This window comes from Vulpes lagopus, chromosome 1, assembly GCF_018345385.1.
Source record: "Vulpes lagopus strain Blue_001 chromosome 1, ASM1834538v1, whole genome shotgun sequence".
Taxonomy (NCBI): domain Eukaryota; kingdom Metazoa; phylum Chordata; class Mammalia; order Carnivora; family Canidae; genus Vulpes; species Vulpes lagopus.
In genome coordinates, this window is record NC_054824.1 from 143,363,798 (window position 1) to 143,391,329 (window position 27,532).

The 27,532-nt window shown below is 57.3% G+C and overlaps 2 protein-coding genes across 5 annotated transcripts; both read left to right on the forward strand.

The window, feature by feature from the left end:
- Positions 1-1,623: 1,623 nt before the first annotated feature.
- On the forward strand, positions 1,624-5,499 carry AQP10 (aquaporin 10). The gene is made up of 6 exons (XM_041765067.1): positions 1,624-1,774; positions 2,701-2,827; positions 3,424-3,561; positions 3,659-3,777; positions 3,983-4,200; positions 4,628-5,499. The coding sequence occupies exons 1-6, from the start codon at positions 1,670-1,672 to the stop codon at positions 4,815-4,817; spliced, it is 897 nt and encodes a 298-aa protein (XP_041621001.1). The 5' UTR covers positions 1,624-1,669; the 3' UTR covers positions 4,818-5,499.
- A 678-nt stretch (positions 5,500-6,177) lies between these two features.
- On the forward strand, positions 6,178-27,305 carry ATP8B2 (ATPase phospholipid transporting 8B2). Of its 4 annotated transcripts, XM_041768627.1 has the most exons (28): positions 6,178-6,348; positions 8,137-8,204; positions 10,107-10,165; positions 10,464-10,577; positions 10,701-10,799; positions 11,080-11,141; positions 11,237-11,309; positions 12,018-12,088; positions 12,318-12,397; positions 13,221-13,379; positions 13,583-13,671; positions 15,482-15,678; positions 17,586-17,794; positions 18,454-18,497; positions 18,783-18,948; positions 19,058-19,246; positions 19,396-19,511; positions 19,599-19,763; positions 19,850-19,961; positions 20,063-20,168; positions 20,254-20,398; positions 20,546-20,729; positions 20,819-21,042; positions 21,196-21,279; positions 21,575-21,820; positions 21,965-22,103; positions 25,103-25,233; positions 25,487-27,305. In XM_041768627.1, exons 2-28 carry the CDS (start codon positions 8,174-8,176, stop codon positions 25,763-25,765), a joined length of 3,573 nt encoding a protein of 1,190 aa, XP_041624561.1. In that variant the 5' UTR covers positions 6,178-6,348; positions 8,137-8,173; the 3' UTR covers positions 25,766-27,305. The 4 variants fall into 4 exon arrangements, with proteins under 4 accessions (XP_041624561.1, XP_041624556.1, XP_041624566.1 ...); XM_041768622.1 differs by lacking the exons at positions 6,178-6,348; positions 8,137-8,204 and adding an exon at positions 8,211-8,879; XM_041768632.1 differs by lacking the exons at positions 6,178-6,348; positions 8,137-8,204; positions 10,107-10,165 and having other exon boundaries at positions 11,070-11,141.
- The last annotated feature ends 227 nt before the right edge of the window (positions 27,306-27,532 follow it).

A 27,532-nucleotide genomic window follows, 5' to 3' on the forward strand; every position in this document is an offset into this window, starting at 1 on the left:
CTGCCTTTGCTTGGTGATGGGTTTTGCAGAACCTAGTGACCATTTCCCTCAGCCTCTTCTTCAGTGCTGGAGATACTGCACAAGTGCATGTCCTTCCAACCAGTCACCGCTTCCAGCTGCCCACTGCTGGCCGTTTTAATCATTGCATCATTTCAAGCTAGAGACTGTCCATATTCTACCTACTACCATAATAGAGTTCTTGTCAACCAGCCCGTGAGTGATCGCCCAAATTCTGTTCTAGATTTTGTGGAACCACTCCTGACACCAACTCTTAAATTGGGTTCCCTGGGAAAAGACAAAGATGAAAAGAGACATGAGCAAGGTTTCTTGGGGGTGCTAGCACTCTCTGGGGATACAAATGCTAGGAAGTTGAGGAAGGCAGGATGAGGCAGAGTGGGGACTGACACAAGGAAGTTGCAAGAGAAGCCTCAGCTAATGCTAAGGGGACTTTGAAGCTAGAGTGACCCTTTAGGGTTGTTCTGTATGGAGGCAAAGAGGCCAGGTCGTTGTATCCCTGCATCAACCAGTTGTTGACATGAACCCTATAGGAGAGCATGTCACCTTGGGTGAAGCCATCTTAAGCCATGGAAAGTAGTACCACGAGGGAAACAGCTGTGTGCTCTCAGCATCTGATATTCCCAGCAGCTGGGAAATGAGTGCATTGCCCCTGAATGGGCACCTGCGTGTAGAGCATTCTGATATCCACTAAACCCAGTAAAGAACTACTGCGTACAGATATGCCCACTATTGCATTAGAACCTGGGGCTTATGGGGCCCACCTCTCAAGAACCTTGTAAACTATATATAGTATCTTCATGTATATGTTTCCACCAACCAGAAGAACATGCTCTATGGGAGAATACACACTGTATTTTGCTCACCCTGCTCCCCAGGTCTGTAATTTGACTCACAGTTGAATGAACCTAATTGGAGACTTGTGATAAGAAGTAGGAAGTGGTGGCTCTGTGTTATGCAGAATCAGGGTGGCAAGCATCCAGAGAAGGGGGGGTGGGGCTCCCTGTGGGCAAGAAGTGCTCCTTTAGCCATGGCAGGGGACACAAAGCTGTAGCACTTTCTAACCAAGGTGAGCTCTGCACGAGGGAAGTGCAAGTGTTCACTGAGTGGATTTCATTTCTGCACCTTCTGGTCGTTGACCCAGCTTCTCTGGATGTCTGTGGAACTTTGTAAGTATCCAAATGGAAGAAACACTTCGCATTCTACATGAAAAGCATTGTGCAATAGGGGATGGAGAGTCAGAAGATCTGGATTTGAATTCAGGCTTAGCCCTTAAGTAGCTGTGTGGCCTTGGAGAGTCCTGAGGGTCTCCAGTCCCTCATGAGCAGAGTGGGAGGAGTGGTGCTTCCTTCCAGGGTGGTCGAGGCCACCTGCACTGATGCAGGACACTTCCTACAGCCCATCAGCACAGGAAGAATGACAATGGCAGACAAAGTACACAGAGCCCGGGCAAACTCCAGGCTCTGGTCGTGCACCAAGCTTGTCCTTGGACATTCTCCCATCATCTCTATGTCCTTGGCCTACACACGTGTACAGATATTGCTGTTCAAGAGCTGAGGTAATTGGTTTTAAAGTCTGTTCCTTATCTGGCAGGCACTACTCGTGTGCCTATGCAGACGGAGGGAGCAACAGCCAGAGACAGGGTGTCCTCACTATGGCCTACAGCCACCCCCTGGCCAAAGTCAAGAGCAGGCTCCAGATCCGCAGCCACCTGGCCCGACAGTGCCTGGCAGAGTTTCTGGGAGTGTTCGTGCTCATGGTAGGCTGGGTAATTGGGGAAGGAAAGAGGGGAGCTGGGGAGAAGTTTTTGGCTCCTCTTGGTGTCTCCCTTCTTTAACTGCCCATCAATCCTTCCCTTCCCTTCCCTTCCCTTCCCTTCCCTTCCCTTCCCTTCCCTTCCCTTCCCTTCCCTTCCCTTCCCTTCTTCCCTTCCCTTCCCTTCTTCCCTTCCCTTCCCTTCTTCCCTTCCCTTCCCTTCTTCCCTTCCCTTCCCTTCCCTTCTTCCCTTCCCTTCCCTTCTTCCCTTCCCTTCTTCCCTTCCCTTCCCTTCTTCCCTTCCCTTCTTCCCTTCCCTTCCCTTCCCTTCCCTTCCCTTCCCTTCCCTTCCCTTCTTCCCTTCCCTTCCCTTCCCTTCCCTTCCCTTCCCTTCCCTTCCCTTCCCTTCCCTTCCCTTCTTCCCTTCCCTTCCCTTCTTCCCTTCCCTTCCCTTCTTCCCTTCCTTTCCCTTCTTCCCTTCCCTTCCCTTCCCTTCCCTTCCCTTCCCTTCCCTTCCCGTGAGAGACCCAGAGAGAGGCAGAGACACAGGCAGAGGGAAAAGCAGTCTCCCTGTGGGGCTCCTGATGTGGGACTGGATCCCCAGACCAGGGATTATGCCCTGAGCCAAGGCAGACACTCAACCACTGAGCCACCTAGGCATCCCTGCCCGTCATTTCTCTCCCTGCCCTTGTCCCTTCCATTCCTGTCCATCTCTCATCCTCCTTCCCTGTTGTCACTCGTCCTCCACATCTCTCCTTTATTTTCCCTCCATGTGTTTTTCTCCCTTCCCTGTCAACTCCTGCTCATTCAACAACCCTGGCTGTTCCTCTGGCTTTGCCAGGTGCTCTGTCCCCCTCTGGTTGCCCGGGCTCCCTGTTCCTGGGGCTCCCTGTTCCTGGTTCTCGTTCCTCATCTTTCCTCTCCCACCAGATCCTCACCCAGGGTGCTGTGGCACAAGCTGTCACCAGTGGAGAAGGCAAAGGCAACTTCTTCACCATGTTTCTGGCTGGCTCCCTAGCTGTTACGATAGCCATCTACGTGAGTGGTAATGTTTCAGGTGAGGAGGGTGGGAACTGGTCATCCTTGGGACAGAACGTGCACGTGAGTGTGGGTAGATGGCAGATCCTCCAGTGACTCATAAACATCGTCTCCTTGAGCTTGACCGGTGCCTTGGACTGGGATGACTGGGATATGCCTTGGGCTGGGTCCAGCCCCTCCCCTGTGTGTGTGTCTCCTGAACTCACTTAGGCAGAGAGCTTTGGCAAAGCTTTAGGGTAAGTGCTTGCCTTCTTGTGTCCCCTGCTGAAGCCCTCTGGAGTCATCACCTGCTGGTCCCCAGACAGGTGCTATTGTCAGTGTGCCTGGCTGCAGCCCTGAGATGTAAACACTGTCTTAGGAAGATCTGGGGCTTTCTTGTGTGATCCGGTTGAGCCTCAGCTTCCTGACACATCTGCCTGAGGAGTAGGGGGGTGGCAGGGGCACCTGGCAGGCTAAGAGGAGTGTGTGACTCTTGATTTCAGGATTGTGAGTTTGAGCCCCACGCTGGGAATACTATTTTAAATAAGTAAAAACTTTTTCAAAGTCGTGAGGAGTAGCAGTAGTACCTGCAGTGGCACTTAACGGATGTTGGTTTTCTTTTCTGGATCCCTAAAGGGGCCCACCTGAATCCAGCCTTCTCCCTGGCCATGTGCCTCCTGGGACGCCTCCCCTGGGCCAAGCTCCCTATTTACTGCCTGGTGCAGCTTCTGTCTGCTTTCTGTGCTTCAGGAGCCACCTATGCTCTCTATTACGGTAATGTGGTCAGGAGCATCTGCATGTGGCTAGGAGTGCCTTGCAGTGATTTTGAGCCAATGAAGATGGAAATCCTGGGTGTCCCCCTCCCCTGCAGATGCCCTACAGAACTATACAGGTGGGAAGCTGACAGTGATGGGTCCCAAGGAGACGGCCTCCATATTTGCCACCTACCCTGCCCCTTATCTGTCCCTGAACAACGGCTTCCTGGATCAGGTAACTGTGAAGGGAGAGTTGGAAAAGCCCCAGTCTTTGCATTCCCCTGGGGAATGTGGGGTTGGGTCTATTTCAGCACTACCCCCACTCCTGTATTGGACAAAGTTAGATGACACGGGCTGGTGGCCTAGGATGCTTGGGTGAGAAAGAGCAGTTGGACCATCTGGCAGCTTATGGGGACTCCTTTGCCTTTGTTGACCCCAAGGTTCTGGGCACAGGGATCCTGATTGTGGGGATCTTGGCCATCCTGGACACACGGAACAAAGGAGTGCCTGCGGGTCTGGAGCCTGTGGCTGTTGGGCTGCTGATCCTGGCCATTGGGCTATCCATGGGTGCCAACTGTGGGTTCCCACTCAACCCCGCCCGGGACCTGGGCCCACGGCTTTTCACCTACGTGGCTGGCTGGGGCCCTGAAGTCTTCAGGTGAGAGAGGACAGCGTCCCTCTCCAGTACCTCCACTCTCCTCCCTCTGTGAAGGGCTCTGAGTCTAGGTCCCAGCTCTCTCCTCTTGCATAGTTCTCTTGGCCTGTTAGGACAATGTCCCTCATCTAAGCCCTGGTTCTCCCTTTGCCTCTTACCTCCTACTCCCTTCCCATACAAACTGTAGAGATGGTATTCTTGGGCATGTCATATGACCTCCTTGGGCAGTAGCGACCTCATCAGCAAAATGGATATATTCAGACAATTCCCTAAGGCAAGAGGCTGGACCAGGCTCTCCTGGGGTCTCTAAGTGCCATGCTGTTGAAGCTCCCCAGGAACTGCTTTCAAGAGTGCACTAGGTACTGCCCCCAGTCTGCCATGAAGGCTAGGGGAGCCAGCCCTGAGGCCACCTTGTGTCCTTCTCTTGTAGTGCTGGTAATGGCTGGTGGTGGGTGCCTGTGGTGGCCCCTCTGGTAGGGGCTACGCTTGGCACAGCCACATACCAGCTGCTGGTGGCTCTCCACCATTCTGAAGAGTCAGAGCCAGCTCAGGATCCAGAGTTTGCCCAACATAAAGCTTCGGACTTGGAAATTCCTGCCTCCGCTCAGTGTAAGCTATGATTCTGACATGGCAGCCCTCACCTCCCTTGTGGACACTGGAGAGGGCCAGAGTCCCAGGGCTGGTGACAAGACATTCTCTGTACCAGCCAGCATCGCAGCAGTTCGCTCTTCAAGCCCCCCCCCGCCCCCCCCCCCCCCCCCCCCCCCCGCGCCAGGCCCCTCCCGCTGGCCCTCCTTGCTCCCCCTCCTCCCCCAGCAGGTCTTGGGACAGTGATGGCTTCCGCGGACGAAGAGCCTCCCAGTGGCCGCCAAAGGGTTCACCCTGGAGGGGCCCGGGGTGGGGTGGGGGGCGGGCAGCCTCGGTGAGGGGGGCCCCTAGCCCCAAGACCTCTGCGCAGCCGCGATTCCCTCGCGGGGCAGCTCCGCAGGTGGCGAGGAGACGACCGGGAGCGCAGGGGGAGAACTGAGGCACAGCCCGGTTCCCAGACGCTCCAGCCATCCCTCCCGGAGAGGGGTGCGGTGCGCCCAGGAGTAAGGCCCTGACTCTGGGGCTGCGGGGGGCGGGGCGCGGGGGGGAGCTCGCTCTCACGCCCCTACCTGGCCGCCCTCCCGGGACCCTTTCCAGTGAATAAGAGCGCCAGGGCTCCCTTTGGGGTGCCTGGCTGGCTCAGTCGGAGGAACTTGCCAGTTGATCTCGGAGGCCGTGAGTTGGAGCCCCATGTTGGGTGTGCAGATTACTTAAGTAAATGAACTTAGAAAAAAAAAAAAACGTCTGGGCTCGTTACTCTCTGGCCGACTGGAGACGTGCGGTGAGGTGGAGGGGGCCCCTGGGTGGAGGTGCCCCTGGATGAAGGGGCCGTGGGATGGAGGGGCCCCTGGGTGGAGGGGCGGTGGGATGGAGGGGCCGTGGGATGAAGGGGTGAAGGGGCCGTGGGATGGAGGGGCCGTGGGATGAAGGGGTGAAGGGGCCGTGGGATGGAGGGGCCGTGGGATGAAGGGGTGAAGGGGCCGTGGGATGGAGGGGCCGTGGGATGAAGGGGTGAAAGGGCCGTGGGATGGAGGGGCCGTGGGATGAAGGGGTGAAGGGGCCGTGGGATGGAGGGGCCGTGGGATGAAGGGGTGAAGGGGCCGTGGGATGGAGGGGCCCCTGGATGGAGGGGCCCCTGGATGGAGGGGCCCCTGGGTGGAGCGCCGTGGGATGGAGGGGCCCCTGGGTGCAGGGGCCGCGGGATGGAGGGGTCCCGGGGTGGAGGTGCTCCGGGATGGAGGTGCCGCGGGAGGGGCGGGGGCCACGGCTCGGAGGGGTTAAGACCCCCCATCCCCCGCCCCGCACAAAGATGGCGGCTCCCTCCTTCCCTCCCCCTCTCCTCCTCCCCAAAGCCCCCGCCCGCCCCCCGCCTCTGCCGCCGACTCCGTCACTTCCGCCCCGCTGCGGCCGAAACTGACACAAAGTAGCGGGCCGAGCCCCGGGGGAGCGGGGCTGCAGCTGGGGGCGGGAGCCCGGGGGAGCCGAGCCGAGCGCCCCCCGCCGCAGCCCCCGGCATGGGCTGGACGGGGCGGCCGGGGCGGGCGCCCGGCGCCGCGCGCTGAGGTGAGGCAGGGGGGCTGAAGGGAGGGGGCGGCGCGGCGGGGAGTGCCGCGCGACACTTGTAGGGTGAGGGATGCGTCTCTGGAGGGGGCCCCAGGAGGAGTCTGACCCTGACCACGGAAGGGGTACGGGATCCCATTTCCTGCCGTCCCCTTGACCTGCCAACCTTCTCTGGGAGAAGGGGTCCGTCTTCCCGGCTTAGGCTTCGGGCTGGAAGGGAGTGGGGGCCCGGCCAGAGGAGGAGCACTGCCTTCCTCCCAGAGCCGGCTATTTTTATTCTAAATGTGGCTGCAGAGGGGGCTGGGGCCGGGTGATGGGCAGGGCTACGTGGCTGGTGTGCCTAGTGTTAAAGAAACCCAGGCTGTGGGAGCCTGGGGAGAAGTGAGTGCCTGCCCCCATGTCTCCCACTCTTGCTCCCTCCCCACCAGGGCCCCCAGAGGGGATGAGTTCTGGGAGCAAGTCAGCTTTCATTCTCCCCAGGGCCTTAGAGGTAAAACAACTTTCCTGCTCTGTGTCCAGACTCGGGAATCCTAAGAGTGTGTGTGGTCCCTTCATTAATTCTTTCGTAGGACTCAAGCCCAGATCTTCAGGCTGGTGGTGTTTCTTGATGGACTCTCTTTTGGAGGGCGGGGCTGGCTATGGAACTTGTGGTGCCCACCCTCCCATCTTCTCCTTTAGCCTCTTCCTCCACACCCCACCCTGCTGTGACTCATGCTCTAGACTGGGTGGAGACCCTGGCCAGGGCCCCTGGAGGAGGGCTTGGCATCTCCCAAACATGGATGAAGTTTTTTCCTCCTGAGCCAGGCACCCTTGGCAAGATCAGTGTTGGGAAGGGTCGGGGAGGAAGAGGACTTCTGGCTTTCTGCCTGACCTGGGGTTCAGAAAGGGAGTCTGAGTTAGTAAAGGGATGGCTGGTGTGGGTGACAGGCTGTGGCCAGAGTCTGTAATTACAGAGGTTGGTCAGACAGGCAATCAGTATCTTTTTGGGCTGACAGGCTGGCAGGCTGTGCCTCAGAGGCCCAGGACAAGGGAACAGATGAGGGGGAAGGCTTTCCACCCAGACAGAGAAAGAGGAGGTGACAAGAGGACCCAGGGCCTGGCTGGCAATAGGGATGAGGCTCTGACCCTGTCTCCTAGGCCAGACCTTTTACCTTTTTAGGTGAAAGGGACATGGTAAGATGGAAGGAAAAACAAAGGCCTGTGTGATGCTCCCTGAGCCTGTATCTACTGCCATCCTGGCAGGGCTGGGCTTGTGGGGAGGGAGAGAGAGGGTGACTCCCCAGCACAGTGGGCAAGGCCCCTCTGCTGACCCAGGAAGTGAGAGGAAGTGGTTTGGGGACCTGTTCAGGAAATGAAGCCCAGGCCTGTAGTGTGAGCTCCCCTGGAGGAGGTGAGAATGGAAGCCCCAGCAGTGTGGGATGGCAAGATTATAAGCATTTTGAGAAGGGTGGAGCTTGCCCACTGTTTCCTGAGGCTCTGCCAGGTGTTTCCTGGCTCAGGTTCCCTCCACCCTACCCTTTGGAAACCCTGTCTTCCAGTAAACACAGGCACCTCTCATGGCCACCAGGAGGGCACAGGGGAGCATCCATTGCTGCGGGGATGAGTACCCTGAGTGCTGTGCTCCTCCTGTCTGTCTGGCCATTTCTCCTTGTCTGCTTCCTTCTCTGCAGGTCTTGGCTTTTGTAGACTGGCAGTTCTGACACACACGTATCCAGGGCTGAGGCCTCTGCAGAGGGGAATGAAGGGTTACCCTTGGCTTTCTGACCTCACACATATGTCACCTTCCTGCAGGGTCTCCCATGGGATTGCTGGGACCTTGCTGGATGAGATGGCACTGTGTGCACAAAAGCGCCCCCCAGGTAAGACGGGGGCGGGGGGGGGGGTGTGGAGGCCCTGTGTCATTGAGACTGGGTGTTTCACTGTGGCTCAGGGAGCTGAGGGACGGACTAGCCGCAGTGAATCTGGGGGAGGGCGGATCACAACCCTGGGGGGAGCCCAGGGCACCCTGGGCACCTGAGCGCCTCGCCTAGGGCCTGGGGCACTGGGTTCCCACGTCTCTTCTCCTTTCTCCATCCCTCCGGCCCTCCCGCTTTCCCTGCGGGCGGGGGCGGGAGGAAAGCGGTTACCCAGACAACGCTGCCCCCCCCAGGGGCGGGGCTTCGCGGGTTTCGCCTACGCGGCGCTGGCAAGCGCTGCCCTGCGGACCGGGGGCGGGCGGAGGGTGGAGCCGGGCCGCGGCGCTCCGGCCACTGGGCGCGCGGGCGGCGGGGTTGGGGGCGGTGGCCGCGGGCATGGCCCGGGCTGCAGGTGAGGCGCGCGCCCGACGGCCGGGGCTCCCCTGTGAGCGGCCGCGGCTGGTGCGCCTGCCCGGGGGGCTGCCGCGTCGGCGCCGCTGAGGCCGAGGACGACCGCGGACCGCCCGCTCTCCCCCGCTCAAACCGGGATCATGACGGTCCCCAAGGAGATGCCCGAGAAGTGGGCCCGGGCCGGGGCGCCCCCCTCCTGGAGCAGAAAGAAGCCCTCTTGGGGGACAGGTAACGGGAGGCGGCGCCTAGTAGCTCTCCTGAGCTCGTGCCCCCATCCCCCAAGTTGTGTTGTCCGCAGCCTTCCCCAGCTTTCCCTGGGCCTCTCCTTGCCAGGCCCTGAGATCCTGGCTCCAGAGGGTCTGCTCCCGCCTCTCTCTTGCATGGTCCTTGGAGAGGATGCTGGGGGCTCAGGCCCCAAGGCCCCCCGGGGAGGTTTCTGGGAGTAAAGTGCCACGCGGGAAGGAGCCTTGAGTAGGCAGAGGGTGCTGTACTGAGTTCTGCAGGGGTTTTTGCAAGGCTGGTGGCAGGGGCCTGGAATCCTGCCTTTGGCTTCAGCATAGGTTGAGTGCCTTGTGTTGCCTGCCCCCCCAGGAAGCCCCTCTTTTTCGGCCTGTGGCCCTTGTGTCCCTCAGAGGTGGGCTGGAGGACCCTTCACAAGACAGCCCCATGTTCTGGGACATGGACTTGGTGCCTGCCGTCCCCCATCAGCGGGTGTTGAAGATGGGTGTAGCGCATCTGTCACTCAGTTAGTGGTAGTTGTTTGAGGGCGAGGTGTGCAGGTGGCCAGCCCTGTAAAGTCCACCGTGTTCCTGCCTCCTTCACTGCTGTTGCTGTCTTGGTCTGCATGACCCATATCCCTGACCCCCCTTCTCCTGCCTGAAGACGAGCTTTGAAATAAGGTGATGTCATTGTGGGCCAGTCAGAAGGCTCTGCTGGTGACATGTGATGAGCAAAGGCTCCTGGAGGGGGTATGCACGTGGGGCTGTGAGCTGGGATGCTGCCGCAGAGCAGTTGCAGAGCAGTGACCTGGTGACCACCGTCTTGCCACTCACCCCACCCCCAGGTTAGGAAGAGGGCAGTGCCCCAACCAGATCTGCAGGGGCTCCCAGGGGAAGGAAGGTCTTTGTCTGCAGCTGCTGTTCCTCTGAGGATTCCTGAGGCCATAATGACTAAGGTGTTAATTAAAGGGGTGGGGGAGGGGATGTGAGTGCCCCTAGCAGAAGACCTTGACTTGTTGGTCTTGTCTTGTGAATGAATGCCTGCAGAGCCGATTGGCCAGGCTGGTGGTAAGAGGGAAGAATCGAGTGACACCTCACATGTGGCACCAGCTCCTTAAAATTGAGTACTCTGGAAAGAGCCAAGGGCCCTCCCTGGAAACCCCACAAAATGGGTAGGCCTGACATCTTGTCAGGCCTCCCGTTTGCTCCTCCTGATTGCAGCATCGTTCTATTGCAGAAGAAGAAAGGAGGGCACGAGCCAATGACCGAGAATACAACGAGAAGTTCCAGTATGCGGTGAGTGACTGTAGCCCCCACCCGCTCCCTCCTCCTGAGGGCCAGAGGGCACAGGCCACCTTTAGGCTGGGGCCAGGGCAGGGAACCCCACCCCCCAGCCGCTTTCCATACCTATTTTTTCTTGCCTTCACCTGGACCCCACAAGACTGTCTTCTCTCCGCTACTTCCCCCTCCCACACCTGTGATTACTAGCTTTTAGGGGCAGAGGTTTGGGAAGTGTCGAAGCAGGGGGCAACCTCCTCCTGGTTCTGCGTTGGGATTGGAGGCTGTCTGGTGATCTTCTCTCCCATTGTCGCAGAGTAACTGCATCAAAACCTCCAAGTACAATATTCTCACCTTCCTGCCCGTCAACCTCTTTGAGCAGTTCCAGGAAGTTGCCAATACCTACTTCCTGTTCCTTCTCATTCTGCAGGTGAGTGTCCTATAGGGAAACTTGCAACTCACGAAGCCAAGTAAAGTCTAGGAGCAAGGTCAGATTAGGGGGCTGAGGCACATGGGATGGGGCCTCAGAGCCATGCCCTCTTTTCCCTTGCAGTTGATCCCGCAGGTGTCTTCCCTGTCCTGGTTCACCACCATCGTGCCTTTGGTTCTTGTCCTTGCCATCACAGCTGTGAAAGATGCCACTGATGACTATGTGAGTGCTTCCATTCTTCCATTCCTGCATGTCTTCCTCACCCCTACTCCCAACATGCTCTCCTCTGCCTGGGACTGGTCCTTGGGGACCATGCCATCCCCCACCTGGCCCCTAGATCCGTGGCATCTTGGCCAAGGGCAGGGGGCAGAGCTACAGAGAGAGGCAATCTGGATAGGTGCACTGGAGATGAGGACCCCAGCACACATTGCATCCCACTGATCATCTCAGTCCCTAGGAGGGGGGGAAAGGAAGGTGTCTTACTGTTCTTAGTTCTTTTCAGTTCCGCCACAAGAGTGATAACCAGGTGAATAACCGGCAGTCTCAAGTGCTCATCAATGGAAGGTGAGTATCTGTTGGAGACAGAAGGCTGCCAGGAGGAAGGGGCCCCCTGGGAACTTCTCTCTGACGGCTTCTTCTCTGTCTTCTCATTGCCTCAGCCTCCAGCAAGAGCAGTGGATGAATGTCTGTGTTGGTGATATTATCAAGCTAGAAAATAATCAGTTTGTGGCGGTAAGGGACAAGGTGGCCCTCTGGGCCTACAAGTCTCTTCCTCTTTTTTTTTTGGCAGAAAGAAATGAGTCTTTCTTCATTTATTACTGTCTCATAATTATCTGTGGATTGAACTTTCTTGAGTGGGGAGCTTCTTTTTTTAAATTTTATTTTATTTATTGACTTTTTTTTTTTTTTCTATTTACTTATTCATGAGAGATACAGAGAGAGAGAGAGGCAGAGACACAGGCAGAGGGAGAAGCAGGCTCTATGCAGGGAGCCCGACACGGGACTCGATCCCGGGTCTCCAGGATCACACCCCGGGCTGCAGGTGGCGCTAAACTGCTGCACCACCAGGGCTGCCCTATTTATTTACTTTTTGAGAGAGTGCATGTGTGCGCACATGTGAAAGGGGGAAGGGCAGAGGGAGAGGAGAATCATAAGCAGTCTCCACTCTCAGTGCAGAGCCCATCAAAGAGCTCCATCTCACCACCCTCAGATCACGATCTGAGCTGAAATCAAGAGTCCGATGCTTAACCGACTGAGCCCCTGAGGTGCCCCGGGTGGGAAGCCTTTGTGCCATATTAATATACCTGGGCTGGCTTCTTTCTAGCCATTCACACTTGGGACTAAGCAAACCAAGAATCCTTAGGGGAAGGAAGGATCAGCAAGGAGTGCATTGCGAGTGGAGAGCTGGCTGTCAGGCTTCTCACCAGGCTTTCTCTCTAGGCGGATCTCCTCCTCCTTTGCAGCAGTGAGCCCCATGGCCTGTGTTACATAGAGACAGCAGAACTTGATGGGTGAGTGTCACAAATTTTCTGTCTCCTTAAGGGTAAAAAGCTAATTTTTTGGAAGAGATTACCAGGTCTGGGATCTCTACCTTTTGAAAAATTTAGGGATCAGAAAGGCTTTGGGTATGTGGAAGTATTATACACTCAGTAATGAAGGTGATGCCCCAAGGTCAGGTGCTCCCAGATAGAGTCTAGAGGAAGTGAAGGGAGCCAGGACTTAGGGACGCTGTCCTTCCAGAGAGACCAACATGAAAGTGCGCCAGGCAATCCCAGTCACCTCGGAGTTGGGAGACATCAGTAGGCTCGCCAAGTTTGATGGTGAGTGATTTTGGAGAAGCGGCTTTCAGGTAGAGGAGGTGGGTTGGGTTTTGGGGTTTCAGTTGTACCTTCTCCGTTTTGCTGTGATGCAGCTCCCTGGATTTTTCTTTGTGGAGGAGTGTCAGCAATGTAAGGGGGCTACCACTACTTTTGAGTTCATGGCTGTTACAGGAGGTCTTCATGGCTGATACCTCCCTCCTTGCTGTGTGTGTGTTGAGAGAAATTCAGTTTATTCTTATCTGGCTCCAAATAGTGGTATATGTTAGAAGGCCAGACTTTAGTGTGTATAAGAAAAACACCTCCTCCCTTCCACCCTGTTAGGTAGCCAGGTGCCCTGGTCCTTTAGTGCGTATCTGTCCACACTGTTTATACAGATGTGAGTACCAAGCCCTGGGATCGTACTGCACCCAAATCTCCACACCTGCCTTTCCTTACCTATTAAGTCCATCAGGTTATCTTGTTGCATCGTGGTTTACAGAAACCTCCCTCGTTCCTTTTACTGGCTGTGTCATGTTCCTCAGAGCTGATGCAGTACAATGTTGCTTGACCATTCCATTGCCAGTTTTTTGCTGTTCAGAGAATGCTTGAGTAAACCCATTGTGACGTATGCTGTTGTTTCTGTAGAACAGAGTCCCCGCAGTGGGATCACAGGGCCGGAGGGTATGTGTACTTTTAATATCCGTTCATGCCAGCTCTTTCCTCCTGCTAAGTCACCAAACCTCAGCCCCTGGCGGCGTGCAGAGGCACCTCTCTCAGCTGTATCTTGGCTCATAGGAAGGCTGTCAACGGCGCCTGGAATGGCAGCATTCTGTCTCCTGCTCAGGTGAGGTCGTCTGCGAGCCTCCCAACAACAAGCTGGACAAGTTCAGTGGGACCCTTTACTGGAAGGAGAGCAAGTTCCCCCTGAGCAACCAGAACATGCTCCTGCGAGGCTGCGTGCTGCGGAACACCGAGTGGTGCTTTGGGCTGGTCGTCTTTGCAGGTGAGCCTCCCAGGGCCCCAGGAATGCAGAGTGAGTGGTGGAGCCACAGCCGCCCTCCGGAGAGCTGGAGGAGCCCTCTGTCCAGGCACATTTCCAGCCAGCATCACTGCTCCACCCTGAGGTCCTGCAGTCTGGTGATGGGGGTAAAAACCCAGAGGCACATTGGTGGTTTGGCTTCCCCAGCTTCTCCCATTCCTTTCTAGGTCCTGACACTAAGCTGATGCAGAACAGTGGCAGGACCAAGTTCAAGAGAACAAGTATTGATCGCCTAATGAATACACTGGTGCTCTGGGTGAGTCTCCTCCCAGGAGTCCCCGGGCAGTTCTCGTTGCTCCCACCTCCCCTCCCTGGTCAGTAGTCAGGCTGCAGGTTTTGGCAGTGAAGCCACTGACAGGTCAGCCACTCAAAGGCAGCGTTTATTTCAGGCTCCCTTGAGCCTTGGTAGATGTTATTTAAAAGAACCTTCAGAACGTGGATGAATCAAGGACTGGATGAGAGCTAAAACAGATCTTCCCTTCTCTGGATTGCAGTTATGGTGGTACTTTGCTGCAGCATGTGACCTTCTGTTTGCTTTTGGCAGGGACAAGGAGGCCTTCATGGGGATGGAGAGGGAATTAAAAGAAAAATTTCCATTTGGCAGATGGATAATGAATGGGGTCTTTTCCCCTGACATTTTTTTTTAAGAAAGATTTTATTTATTTATTCATGAGAGACAAAGAGAGGCAGGGACACACAGGAAGAGGGAGAAGCAGGCTCCCCACAAGGAGCTTAATGTGGGACTCCATCCTGGACCCCAGGATCATGTCCTGAGCCAAAGGCAAATGCTCAACCACTGAGCCACCCAGGTGTCCCTCCCCAGACTTCTAAGAGTGGATGATTCCAAAGGAAAAGACTCTGTTTTAGTTTTTGACCATTCCTGAATCCTTGTCTTGTTTGACTAGAAATTTGAGCTCCTTGTTGGGTTCTCCTCCTCTTCTTGCACCCCCACTGCCTGCTGCTGACCCCCCACATGCCAGCTTGCCAAGGTTGGGGCCAGCCCCAGCCTTAAAGGGTTTGCTGAAACCTCGCTGCCAAGGGTTGTTGAGTCTCTCATGCACAGGCTTATATCGCCCCCTGGCGGTCCTTGGGCCCCTGGGCAATTCCTGTTTGGTTACGAAGCCTCCATGGTGGATGGAGCTTCAGAAACATGTCTAAGGGGATCCCTGGGTGGCGCAGTGGTTTGGCGCCTGCCTTTGGCCCAGGGCGCGATCCTGGAGACCCGGGATCGAGTCCCACGTCGGGCTCCCGGTGCATGGAGCCTGCTTCTCCCTCTGCCTGTGTCTCTGCCTCTCTCTCTATCTCTCTGTGACTATCATAAATAAATAAAAATTAAAAAAAAAATTAAAAAAAAAAAAAAAAAGAAACATGTCTGAAATCAGTCTCAGCTTTATTCTTTTAACCACCAGAGAATCTTCTTCTGAACCTTTTTCGGGGGTTACAAGATTTAAATCTTTAAAAGAATCTTTTACGATCTTTAAAAGATGTTTTACTTTTAAATAATCTATATTTATGAAGATAAAATTTGTTTCCCAGGGTAAAAATTTTTTCTGGCAATTTGTATGAGATGGTGAACATTACAGAAACTTGACATTTTTGTTGGCTTGTGGAGGCTCAGTTCAGGTAGATGGATGAGCTGCCTTGTCACGTTGAGGGTAGCTCGCTTGCACCCCCTCTGATTGTCTGGGAAGGGCCCCAGTGTGTCCGTTTGGAAGCTGTACAGGTGTCTGAGCTCCCACGTCACATGGTTAGGAAATGTTCAGAGCGAGGGTCACATGATTGTTGGTCAGCTGTAACCTTTTACCAGTTCTGAGTGCTTCCCAGGAGAACATGCCAGCATTTTATTTTATTTTATTTTATTTTATTTTATTTTATTTTATTTTATTTTATTTTATTATGTTATGTTATTTTATGTTATTTTATTTTACTTTTTTTTTTTCATGCCAGCATTTTAAAGATGCCTGCGCTTTTGAGGATTTAGGGTATGAGTGCTGATCTTCAGGGGTGTGCTTGGTTTTGGAGCTTCGTAAGTGGCAGCCTAGCCTCTGCTTCTCATTCCTCACCAGATTTTTGGATTCCTGGTGTGTATGGGGGTGATCCTGGCCATTGGCAATGCCATCTGGGAGCATGAGGTTGGGACGCGCTTCCAGGTTTACCTGCCCTGGGACGAGGCAGTGAACAGTGCCTTCTTCTCTGGCTTCCTCTCCTTTTGGTCTTACATCATCATCCTCAACACCGTTGTGCCCATATCGCTCTATGTCAGGTAAGCACTTGTTCTGCCCCGGGTCTCCCAAGATGCCCAGGTGGTCCCTTGGCAGACTTTTCTGTGAAAACAAAACCTTTGGGCAAGAACCTGGAGCTCCTTTTTAGGCCTTAAGTATCTTGTACTCTGTTTATCTGTGTGTGGAGCAAGCTTCATCACGGTTTCCTGGCCCTTTGGACTGTATTAGAACCAAAACCATATCGATTTATGCAGTACATGTTGCTTACGTGCCAAATTTGTGCTGTGCCATCTGCAAAGACATGTTGAGGATGGGCCACCTTCCCTCCAGGTGCTTCAGCCTCATAGAGAAATCTAAGACAAATCAGGAGCAAGTGCCCTGGGAGTCATTCTCCCTGTAGGCTAGTATGGAGCATGAGGGGTCACAGGTGTACAGGAGGGTTCTGCTGTCACCAGCAGCGGGCTAGGAAGGAGGAGAGATGCCAGCAGGGTGACACATGGTACCCCACATTCCCATTGTGATGTCACATGGGAGGCACGGAGTGGGAAGACCACCATTCCCTGGGTAGTTAATCAGGGAGGACTTCTTGGAAGAGATGACTGGGCTGGATGAAGTTGAAGGCATGGACATGGGACCCTAGGTATGGTCATTGTTTGGCAGCAGCACAGAGCATGACTGGGCAGCTGAACTGGTTCTTGATGATGCTCTTTCAGTGGACTTTGTATTTAGTAAGCCATTGAAAGATTCTTTAAAAAAAAAGTTCCAGGAATGCTTCAGGAAGTGTTGGCTGGCAGAGTGAGCAGCATGAACAGGGTCTAGGAGACACTGGGATGTCTGGGTGCAGAGAATATGAATGGGGCCTGGGCCTGTAAGCATAAGTGGGAGGGGAAGAGGGAAGACAGCCCCTTCCCTGTGTACTTACCGCATGGGAGGTAAGGGTGCCTGGTATGTGGCAAAGGAAATCCTGTCTGGATGCTCGGGACTCTTGCCAAGGGCTCAGCATCATTCACACAGCCTCCCCAGGTGCCGCTGTGGTCTCTCCACCACCCCACTGCCCTAGCGCCCACAATGTTGGCCGCTGGCTCCCAGGCCACATGACCTTGGGAGGCCCAGGGCCACCGGAGTTCCTATCCTATCCTCATAGATGTTGTAGGGGAGGGGGTGGGGGGCAGAGACTAGATTGGAGGACCTGGCGCTGGGAGACACAGGGTGGTCACTGCTGCCATGGGTCTGCTATCTGACTTCCATCTTGGGCTTGCTGCTCATCCAGTGTCCGAGGTAGCCACTAAGCCTCTTGCCGAGTCTGATGAGGTTACGGGCTGTGTTGGGGGTGAGCCACATAGTGGGGGGAAGGTGCGGGGACCCCTCTTGGCAGCAAGCGTCATGCGGGATTCCAGGCTGCCCCTGGCTTGGTCTCCTTCCCAAGCAAGAGGACAGTGGACCTAGGCCTGGGGTCGGAGGGAAGTGCCGAGCTGGGTTGCCTGGGTTACTTCCCCCTGCAGTCAGTCCCATGTCCCCATGTGGGGCCGCCCTGCACTGCACCACGGGCCATGAGGGGCCAGGGCTCTCACCAGCTCTCGCTTCTCTTCCTTCCTTCACACACTTTCTCTTGTTTTCTCTGCATGGTTTCTGTGTTGTTAGTCCTGAGGTAAGACCCGGCCTGGTGCCTCGTGTGCACCCCCTCCCTGCTATCCATCCTGTCTGTCTGCCTGCCCCAGGCCCCAGGCCCTCTGCACCTTCGTGTCTGGAGAGTCCCTGAGGGTCGGGCTCCGGGGCCGGAGGCACTCTCAGGGTCCCCTGGCCCTTCCCGCCCAGGTGTCCATGCCTGGGTGTCCCCTCCATCCATCCTGTCTCCCTCCCCAGGCAGGGCAGGGTGGCCTGTGGCAAAGGCCCATTGGGGGGTCCTCCTCTGCTCCTGCCTGGGCCTCACCACTGGTCCCCTGTGCAGTGTGGAAGTCATCCGCCTGGGCCACAGCTACTTCATCAATTGGGACAAGAAAATGTTTTGTGCGAAGAAGCGGACACCTGCTGAGGCGCGCACCACCACCCTGAATGAGGAGCTGGGTCAGGTGGAGTATGTGTTTTCTGACAAGACGGGCACCCTCACCCAGAACATCATGGTCTTCAGCAAGTGCTCCATCAGCGGCCACAGCTACGGTAGGGCTGCGCTGACCCAGGCTACCCCATTCCCCTCTGAGGGGCTCCCCCCCTGAGGGGCTCCCCTCACACACAAGGGGCGCCTGCGGTCACCTTGTCATTTGGGATTTGTTCCCTCCTGCTCGGGTCTGTAGGGCTGGTACCTCATGGGCTCTGTATCCCAGGGTCAGGATGCAGCGCAGAGTGCCTCCCCTTCCTCTGCTGATGCCCTGCCCCTGGTCTCAGCCCCGCAGCCGTGTAGGGCGGCATCGTGGCAAAGGGGGTGCTAGACCCTCCCCACCCTGCTGTTCAGTGCCCTTGGGAGTTTCTGGAATGTGACCGTGGTCTCCAGTGTGGCCTCACAGCCGAGCCACGGGGTGTGTGAGGCCCGACTCCAAGGCAGACGGAGCTCCCTCAGTGCTAACCCGGGCCTGCGGCTAGCATGTGGGGTGAGGCCTGCAGGGTGAGGGCATCCGAGGGGCCTGGGGTCCCAGCAGGAGAGCTGGTGGGGGTAGGGGCGGCCGTGAGTGGGGTTTTGAGGTCCGCAATGCAATCCTGTGACTGCGGCTCGGTGGTTGGGGTTGAGGGTTCCAGATGCCTGCAGGGATTCTATCCTAGAGGCTCCTCTCCAAGGCTCATAGCTCTGACTTGATGTCTCCTTCTGTCCTGGCTACGTGCAGGGGACGTGTTTGATGTCCTGGGACACAAGGCTGAATTGGGAGAGGTAAGGTCTGGCCTCCATAGTCACTCTGTGCCGACAATGCGGGGCACCCACCCAGTAACAGTGGGCATGGTAAGGAGGGGAGTGTTCTTTGGTCCAGAAGTGGAGGCTGTTGGGAGAAATGTGTGTTTTCAGGAAGAACTGGTAGGAGAAGGGAGGATCTGGGGCCCGCAGGGCACAGGGTCCTGGGCTGTCCTCTGGAAGGGCAAGGAACAATAGGCAAGGACAGCCCTCCGCGGTGCAACCTGACGGCTCGGCCTCTGCTTGTTGCTCTCCTGACTTGTCTAGAGACCAGAGCCCGTCGACTTCTCCTTCAATCCTCTGGCCGACAAGAAGTTCTTATTTTGGGACTCTACGCTCTTGGAGGCTGTCAAGATGGGGGACCCCCACACGCATGAGTTCTTCCGCCTCCTTTCTCTGTGTCATACTGTCATGTCAGAAGAAAAGAACGAAGGTGAGCCTAGGGGCTAGCTGGCACTGTCCCCAGTCTGGCAGGGGCTTCTTGGGCAGGACATGAGGCCCAGGCAGCTGCTAACACTGCTCGTGCCTTCCTCCCCACCCAGGGGAGCTGTACTACAAGGCTCAGTCCCCGGACGAGGGGGCCCTGGTCACCGCAGCCAGGAACTTCGGTTTTGTATTCCGCTCTCGCACCCCCAAAACCATCACTGTCCACGAGATGGGCACAGCCGTCACCTATCAGCTGCTGGCCATCCTGGACTTCAATAATATCCGCAAGCGGATGTCAGTCATCGGTGAGGCCAGGCCTGGCTGCGGGGGGGTGTTCGGGGCAGCATAAAGGCCTGGGGTGGGTGAGGGGCTGGGTGGCCTTTGTTCGTGTTAGATTGGGGGGTCTTTGCCTGCCTGAGTCTTTCTGGGTCTTTTCCCCATGCTGTGATCATAGTGCGCAATCCAGAAGGGAGGATCCGACTCTACTGCAAAGGGGCTGACACTCTCCTGCTGGACAGACTCCACCCGTCCACCCCGGAACTGCTCAGCACCACCACTGACCACCTGAATGTAGGTGTGATGAGAGAGGCCTTGTGGTTCTGACCTCAGTGTCATGGGAGCTGGGGGAGACGGTGACCTTCTCGGCTCTGTTCCCAGGAGTATGCAGGGGAAGGGCTGAGGACCCTGGTTCTGGCCTACAAGGATCTGGATGAAGAATATTATGGGGCGTGGGCCCAGAGGCGGCTGCAAGCCAGCCTGGCCCAGGACAGCCGGGAGGACAGGCTGGCCAGCGTGTACGAGGAGGTTGAGAGCGACATGGTGGTATGGGCCACACGGTGGGCCAAGGGTGGTCGTGGGGGGACTCACACCTGGGCCTCTTCTGTCTGGAACCCTTGTGGTATTTTCAGTTGCTGGGTGCAACAGCCATTGAGGACAAGCTTCAGCAGGGGGTCCCGGAGACAATTGCCCTCCTGACGCTGGCCAACATCAAGATTTGGGTACTGACTGGAGATAAGCAAGGTGAGAGCTCAGCGGGGCAGAGGAAGCTGCATCTGGGCCCAGCCTGAGCCTAGGACCTCGGGCTGGAGGGCGTGCTGACCTCACTGTCTCTCTATTGGTAGAGACGGCCGTGAACATCGGCTATTCTTGCAAGATGCTGACGGACGACATGACAGAGGTGTTCGTGGTCACTGGCCACACTGTCCTGGAAGTACGGGAGGAGCTCAGGTAGATGGAGGCCTTGCAGGCGGACGTCCTGTGCTTCGAAGCCCCCGCTCGTCTGGAAGCCCACGGTGGCATTTCCCCTTCCCAGGAAAGCCCGGGAGAAGATGATGGATGCGTCCCACTCGGTGGGAAACGGCTTCACTTGCCAGGAGAGGCGTTCGTCCGCCAAGCTCACCTCTGTCCTGGAGGCCGTGGCTGGCGAGTATGCTCTGGTCATCAACGGGCACAGCCTGGTGAGCATCCCCATGCTTCCCGCAGCACAGTCCTTCCAGAGCATGCTTCTCCCCACAGGGCCGTTTGTCTTACCCTGTGCTTTCTGCCCTGACCTCAGTGGGGCCTACCCCGGGGAAGGTGGGGCTCTCTCAGGCTCTGTGTTCCAGGCCCATGCGTTGGAGGCAGACATGGAGCTGGAGTTTCTGGAGACGGCCTGTGCGTGCAAAGCTGTCATCTGCTGCCGCGTGACCCCTCTGCAGAAGGCACAAGTGGTGGAGCTGGTTAAGAAACACAAGAAAGCCGTGACCCTCGCCATTGGGGATGGAGCCAACGATGTCAGCATGATCAAAAGTGAGTGTGGATTTGCAGGGCGGGGGCTGGGGAGGCTCTGCCCTGCTGGGGTGCTGGGTGTGGGATCCTCTGCACTCTCGTCTCTGCAGCGGCTCACATTGGCGTGGGCATCAGTGGACAGGAGGGCATCCAGGCTGTGCTGGCCTCCGACTACTCCTTCTCCCAGTTCAAGTTCCTGCAGCGCCTCTTGCTGGTCCACGGGCGCTGGTCCTACCTGCGCATGTGCAAGTTCCTCTGCTATTTCTTCTACAAGAACTTTGCCTTCACCATGGTCCACTTCTGGTTTGGCTTCTTCTGTGGCTTCTCTGCCCAGGTATGGTGCCCACAGCCCACTGCTTGCCTGTCTGTGAGGGAGCAGAGACAGGCTCCAGATAATCTCTTAGGGCCCTGCATGCCCCTGAGCAGCCTTCTTTTGCCTGAAGAAGGACTGTATTTACTCCTGTCTTGGTCTCTGTTCTCTTCCCAGACCGTCTACGATCAGTATTTTATCACCCTTTATAACATCGTGTACACGTCCCTTCCGGTCCTAGCCATGGGGGTGTTTGACCAGGTAAGGGACATGGCGGGGGGCGGGGTCGGGGGGCCTGGGGGCAGGGAAGGGCTACTCTGGGGAGGAAGCACACGGACGGGGCCCAGGCAGGCTGTGCTCCACACACAGGAGGCTGTGGCTGATGCTCCGGCTCAGTTGCAGCCGCCCTGTGACTTTCCTGGTTGCTGAACAAAGATGGATGGGGGGGCTTGAGGTTGGATATCGCTATGAAACAATTTGGGAAGGAGGCGGCCGGGGTGGGCTGTACCCTTATCCCTCCTGAGGCCTCCTGGCCCGCCTGGCCCCCTGCATGCAGGACGTCCCTGAGCAACGGAGCATGGAGTACCCTAAGCTGTATGAACCAGGCCAGCTGAACCTGCTCTTCAACAAACGCCAATTTTTCATCTGCATTGCCCGAGGCATCTATACCTCCGTGCTCATGTTCTTCATCCCCTATGGGGTGTTTGCTGAGGCTACTCGGGATGATGGCACCCAGCTGGCTGACTACCAGTCCTTTGCAGTCACTGTGGCTACTTCATTGGTCATCGTGGTCAGCGTGCAGGTATGAGGCAGACCAGGGCCTGCCCTCCCCTGGAAGGAGTAAGCCTCCTGTCCATGCGACCATCCTGGGCACTAAGTTCTCTTCCTGTTATGGGGAAGGGTTGGGGGGGATGCTCTTTCTGCCTGTGACACCTGCTTTTCCCAGATTGGGCTGGACACAGGCTATTGGACAGCCATCAACCACTTCTTCATCTGGGGCAGCCTAGCTGTTTACTTCGCCATCCTCTTTGCCATGCACAGCAATGGGCTCTTCGATATGTTTCCAAACCAGTTCCGGTTTGTGGGTGAGTCCCTGTGGCTTCTTCTTGAATCAGTAGGGGCTGTTCTGTGATGAAGGGAGTCAATAGCTCATCGGCATGTTGTGAGCATTTGTTCAGCACTCCTCTCTGTCGGGGGTTCTGCAAGTGCTGCGGGCACGTCTGGGTGTCTGTGACCCAGACCTGGCCCTCAGAGGGCCCCCACGTCCACTAAAGTGAAGAAAGTCCTGCCAGGACATGGAAGTCAGGCTCAAAGGGAGGTCAAGTGGTGGCAGACCTCATGGTCAGCAAGACGACTGGTCGGGGTGGTCAGGGACAACCCCCAGGGAGGCCACTGCCAGCAGAGCCAGGACAAGAGTCTGATTCCAGGCCAGAGAGCTGGAAGTGTAAGTGGACTGGATGAGAGGCTAGAAAGCCAGGGAGTGGGAGGGGTCAGAATGCCAGGCTGTCAGATTTCGATTGGTTTTACTAGGAGTTTTTGTTTTTTTTGAAGAAAGAGAGAGGATTAGTTTAAAAAGATGAATCTGATGGTCATTGAGGAGCTACCGTAGTGACTGGGCTTTCAGCCCTGGTGCTGGTGGGGCTGGAGGTGGTAGAGAGGGCCCGCTTGGGAGGCACAGTGTGTTGGATTTAGATCTGTTTGTCCATCCATTCAGTGAGTGGTTGGCACCTGCTGTATGCCCCCCACTGTCCTGGGTGCTGGGGATGCAGTAGTTGACAGAGCAGGCTCTCCTCACTCTCTTTGACTTTGTATTTCAGGGAGACAGAAGGGCAGTTTATGGATTAATAGGTGAAACATCTAGAATTAATAAGTCTTATAGGGACACCTGGGTGGCTCAGTGGTTGAACACCTGCCTTCAGCTCAGGGTGTGATCCTGGGTCCTGGGATTGAGTCCCACCTTGGGCTCCCCATAGGGAGCCTGCTTCTCCCTCTGCCTGTGTCTCTGCTGCTCTCTGTGTGTCTCTCACAAATAAATAAAAATCTTAAAAAAAAGATAAAAAAAAAATAAAAAAAAAAGTCTTATAAAAACCATTAAGCAGGGTAGAGAGAGGAGAGGAGTCAGGGAAGACCCTCCGAAGAGAGAGAACTTTGGTACAGAGAAATCTGAATAAAGAGGAAGAGTGAGCCTGGAAGAGGAAGCAGTAGAGGAGCTGGGGGGGCTTGCCTAGAGGTCCCTGTGGCAGAGGAAGGGTGTGTGGAGGCGGGGCCGCGGCGGAGGCGGGGCTGTGGAGGCGGGGCCGCGGAGGAGGAGGGGCGTGTGGAGGTGGGGCCGCGGCGGCGGAGGGGCGTGTGGAGGCGGGGCGGTGGCGGAGGGGCTGTGGAGGCGGGGCCGCGGTGGAGGAGGGGCTGTGGAGGCGGGGCCGCGGCGGCGGAGGGGCGTGTGGAGGTGGGGCCGCGGAGGAGGAGGGGCGTGTGGAGGCGGGGCCGCGGCGGAGGAGGGGCTGTGGAGGCGGGGCCGCGGAGGAGGAGGGGCGTGTGGAGGTGGGGCCGTGGAGGCGGGGCCGCGGTGGAGGAAGGGCTGTGGAGGCGGGGCCGCGGAGGAGGAGGGGCGTGTGGAGGTGGGGCCGCGGCGGCGGAGGGGCGTGTGGAGGCGGGGCGGTGGCGGAGGGGCTGTGGAGGCGGGCCGCGGTGGAGGAGGGGCTGTGGAGGCGGGGCCGCGGCGGCGGAGGGGCGTGTGGAGGTAGGGCCGTGGAGGCGGGACCGCGGTGGAGGAAGGGCTGTGGAGGTGGGGCCGCGGCGGCGGAGGGGCGTGTGGAGGCGGGGCCGCGGCGGCGGAGGGGCGTGTGGAGGCGGGGCCGCGGCGGAGGAAGGGCTGTGGAGGCGGGGCCGCGGCGGCGGAGGGGCGTGTGGAGGCGGGGCCGCGGCGGCGGAGGGGCGGGTGGAGGCGGGGCCGCGGCGGAGGAAGGGCTGTGGAGGCGGGGCCGCGGCAGAGGAGGGGCGTGTGGAGGCGGGGCCGCGGCGGCGGAGGGGCGTGTGGAGGCGGGGCCGCGGCGGAGGAAGGGCTGTGGAGGCGGGGCCGCGGCGGCGGAGGGGCGTGTGGAGGCGGGGCCGCGGCGGCGGAGGGGCGTGTGGAGGCGGGGCCGCGGCGGAGGAAGGGCTGTGGAGGCGGGGCCGCGGCAGAGGAGGGGCGTGTGGAGGCGGGGCCGCGGCGGAGGCGGGGCCGCGGCGGCGGAGGGGCGTGTGGAGGCGGGGCCGCGGCGGCGGAGGGGCGTGTGGAGGCGGGGCCGCGGCGGAGGAGGGGCGTGTGGCGGCGGGGCCGCGGCGGAGGCGGGGCTGTGGAGGCGGGGCCGCGGCGGAGGCGGGGCCGCGGCGGAGGAGGGGCTGTGGAGTTGGGGCCGCGGCGGCGGAGGGGCGTGTGGAGGTGGGGCCGCGGCGGCGGAGGGGCGTGTGGAGGCGGGGCCGCGGCGGCGGAGGGGCTGTGGAGGCGGTCCCGCTGCAGTGAAGCGGCGTGTGGAGGCGGGGCGGAGGCGGGGCCGCGGCGGAGGAGGAGTATGTGGAGGAAGTGAGGTTCTAGGTTGGAGTTCAAAGGCAGGGCCTGGCTGGTTGGTGGGGGGGGTAAAATTGGTCCAGGTCCTTAATCCCTTGTTATTCAGGGTCAGAACTTTGAATTTTAATCTGAGTATGATAGGAAGCCATTGGAAGGTAATGAGCAAGAAGTGTCGGAAATCCATCTGTGACTTTTTAAAGGACACTGTGAGGGTTTTCTGGGTGAGACGGCTCTGAGGGCAAAGGTGGAAAGTGGTGACCAGTTTGGAGGCTCAGATGGTGACCTGGGTTTGGGGTGGGGGAGGCTGGAGCTGCGCCGCTTCCCTCCGGGGAAGTTTGGACATGGAGCCCGGCATTGTAGGAGGAATCAGGATTGACAAGGGGGTGACGGCAGGGACATCCAGGAAAGGAGATGAGCCCGAGATTCCAGGGAGTCAGACATCTGGGGAGGAGGGAGGACTCGGGTATGGAGACGGGGCTAATAGGGCGCCCCTGGTCTGCCTGTGACCCCTTGGCCACTGGCTGCTTGTGTCCTCAGGCAATGCCCAGAACACCCTGGCCCAGCCCACTGTGTGGCTGACCATCACTCTCACCACGGTCGTCTGCATCATGCCTGTTGTCGCCTTCCGGTTCCTTAAGCTGAGTCTGAAGCCTGATCTCTCTGACACGGTGAGCAGTTGGGCCAAGGGATCTGGGGGACTGGGGACCAGGACGGGATGTCGCAGGGCCGCATGGCTGCATCTTCTTGGCTGTGGGAGCCTGCGTGTTGACAGGGTCACCTGCTGTTTGTGGGCCCATCACCTGTGCGGGCCTAGTGATTCCCATCCCAGAGGCTCTGGGGTCCAGCTCATGATGTCCGCCCCATCACCATCACCGTCACCCATCACCGACGTGGCCCCATCTCCTGCGCTTCCCCCACCAGGTCCGCTATACCCAGCTGGTGAGAAAGAAGCAGAAGGCCCAGCACCGATGCTTGCGGCGGGTGGGCCGCACCAGTTCACGTCGCTCGGGCTATGCCTTCTCCCATCAGGAGGGCTTTGGGGAGCTCATTATGTCAGGCAAGAACATGCGGCTCAGCTCCCTGGCACTGGCCAGCTTTGCCACGCGCTCCAGCTCCAACTGGATCGAGAGCCTACGCAGGAAGAAGAGTGACAGTGCCAGCAGCCCCTGCGGTGCGGCCGACAAGTCTCTCAAGGAGTGACGGCGACCGCGGGGCGGTCCAGCCGTGAGGGGCCAGCTACTTGGGACTGCAGGCCCCCAGCCATGCTCGCATCCCTCCCTGCAGACTGTCCCATCGGCATCTCCGGGCGGGGGGGGGGCCGGGAGACTGGGGGCCCAAGGGCAGTGCAGAGGCAGGGCCAGCAGGAGCCACCTTGGGAAGGGATCAGATGTGGAACCCAAACCGGGAAGAGATTGAGATTGGTCTGCCCCTGCCCTGCCTGGAGCCCCTGGGGAGACTGTAATCTCTGTATTTTTTTACTCCCACTCCCCAGAGGGGCCGAGAGCCCCTGTTCCTGAATCACACAAGAATGTATCCTGCCGGGAAGCCAGCGGCCTGCTGGGGCCTGTGGGCCCCTCATGTTGTGTATGTTTCTCCTTGATTTGTGGTCATGTCCAGTTTGGTTTTGTGTTTTTTATTTGGCAAGAGGAAGGGGCCTCTGAACGACTTCTGTGTTGTGGGAAGAGGAACCTGGCCCCCAGGAGCACCCCACCAGGCTGGATGGCGGGACTTGAGATCCCGATGTTCAGGGGTACCTCCATCCAGCTGCAGAGCCCTCTATTGGGTCTGGCTGAGGTGGGATGCACTGTCCCCCTGATAGGCTGATTCCCTCCTCACCTTGAGGGGGATGTGCTATTCCTTTCCCTGACACAAGTATCAGTCCCTGGACCCATGAGTCCTGCTGGTTTCGGGCTCCCCGTCATTTTCACTGAGCTGGGTGTAAGATGCAGTCCAAAAAAAAGAGATTCTGTTCATTTTAGATGTGGATCTGGGTTCATCAGCAGAGTGTGTCTGTCTTCCTCCTCCATTTGGCATGTTCCTGCACTGAACAAGTGGAACCCAGCCCTCCGGGCCCAGCATGGTCCAGGCAGCAGGCAGTGGTGTGGAGGAAGAGGGGGATGAGGCGAGGCAGGACCCGCTGGCTGGCTTCCATGGGGTTGGGGGCTGGGGTAGCAGTGCCTGGCAGGGTCCGGTGTGGCTGTCCTTTCTCCCCACCATCTACACCCCAAATGAGGCTTCTCTCGAGTTAGTTGTTACCAGTTCAGTGTTGGTAGTATGGGGGGTGCTAAGGACTGGTGCGGAGTGGGGAGAGCTGTGCAGGTGTCCTGTGGGGGCCTCCAGGGAGGTGGGCCAGGTGGGGGGGGTGGGGGGAGGTGGGCAGGGGAAGCTTGACAGGGAAGTCCCTTTGGCCATACAGTTTACAAACCCAACATCATGTCTGTTTGTGTGTCTCTCAAGGTGAGAGTCTGATTTTTATACCAAAGAGGAAATGATTTTTTTTCATATTTGATTTGTCTATATTATATAAATATATAAATATATATATATATACAGCTATATATATATTATTTTTTTGGTTCTCTCTCATTTTTTAGCGAGGGAGGCAGTACCAAGTTGCATTGAGCTGTAATTAAGGAACATTCTGTATAATTTATGACACATTTCTATACTTGCAAGAATTCTATCATTTTATGGACATAAGAGAAAAAATGCCTTTTTATAAAATTCCAGTTTCTGAGAAGTGTGCAATTTGTCTCTTTTCTAATATTTAATTAAGGCTGGTGGTAAATGCAAAGACAAACTTTTTAAAGTGGAATTGAGTGGGTAGATCTATGTTGAGGTGGAGAAAACGGTCTGGCTGGTCTCTGCACACTGCCTGGGATGGAGTCTCAGTTGGACAGCAGAGCAGTGAGCAGACCTGGGCACTCTGTTTGGATGACGGCTTTCACGATTAGGGCCTCGAACTGT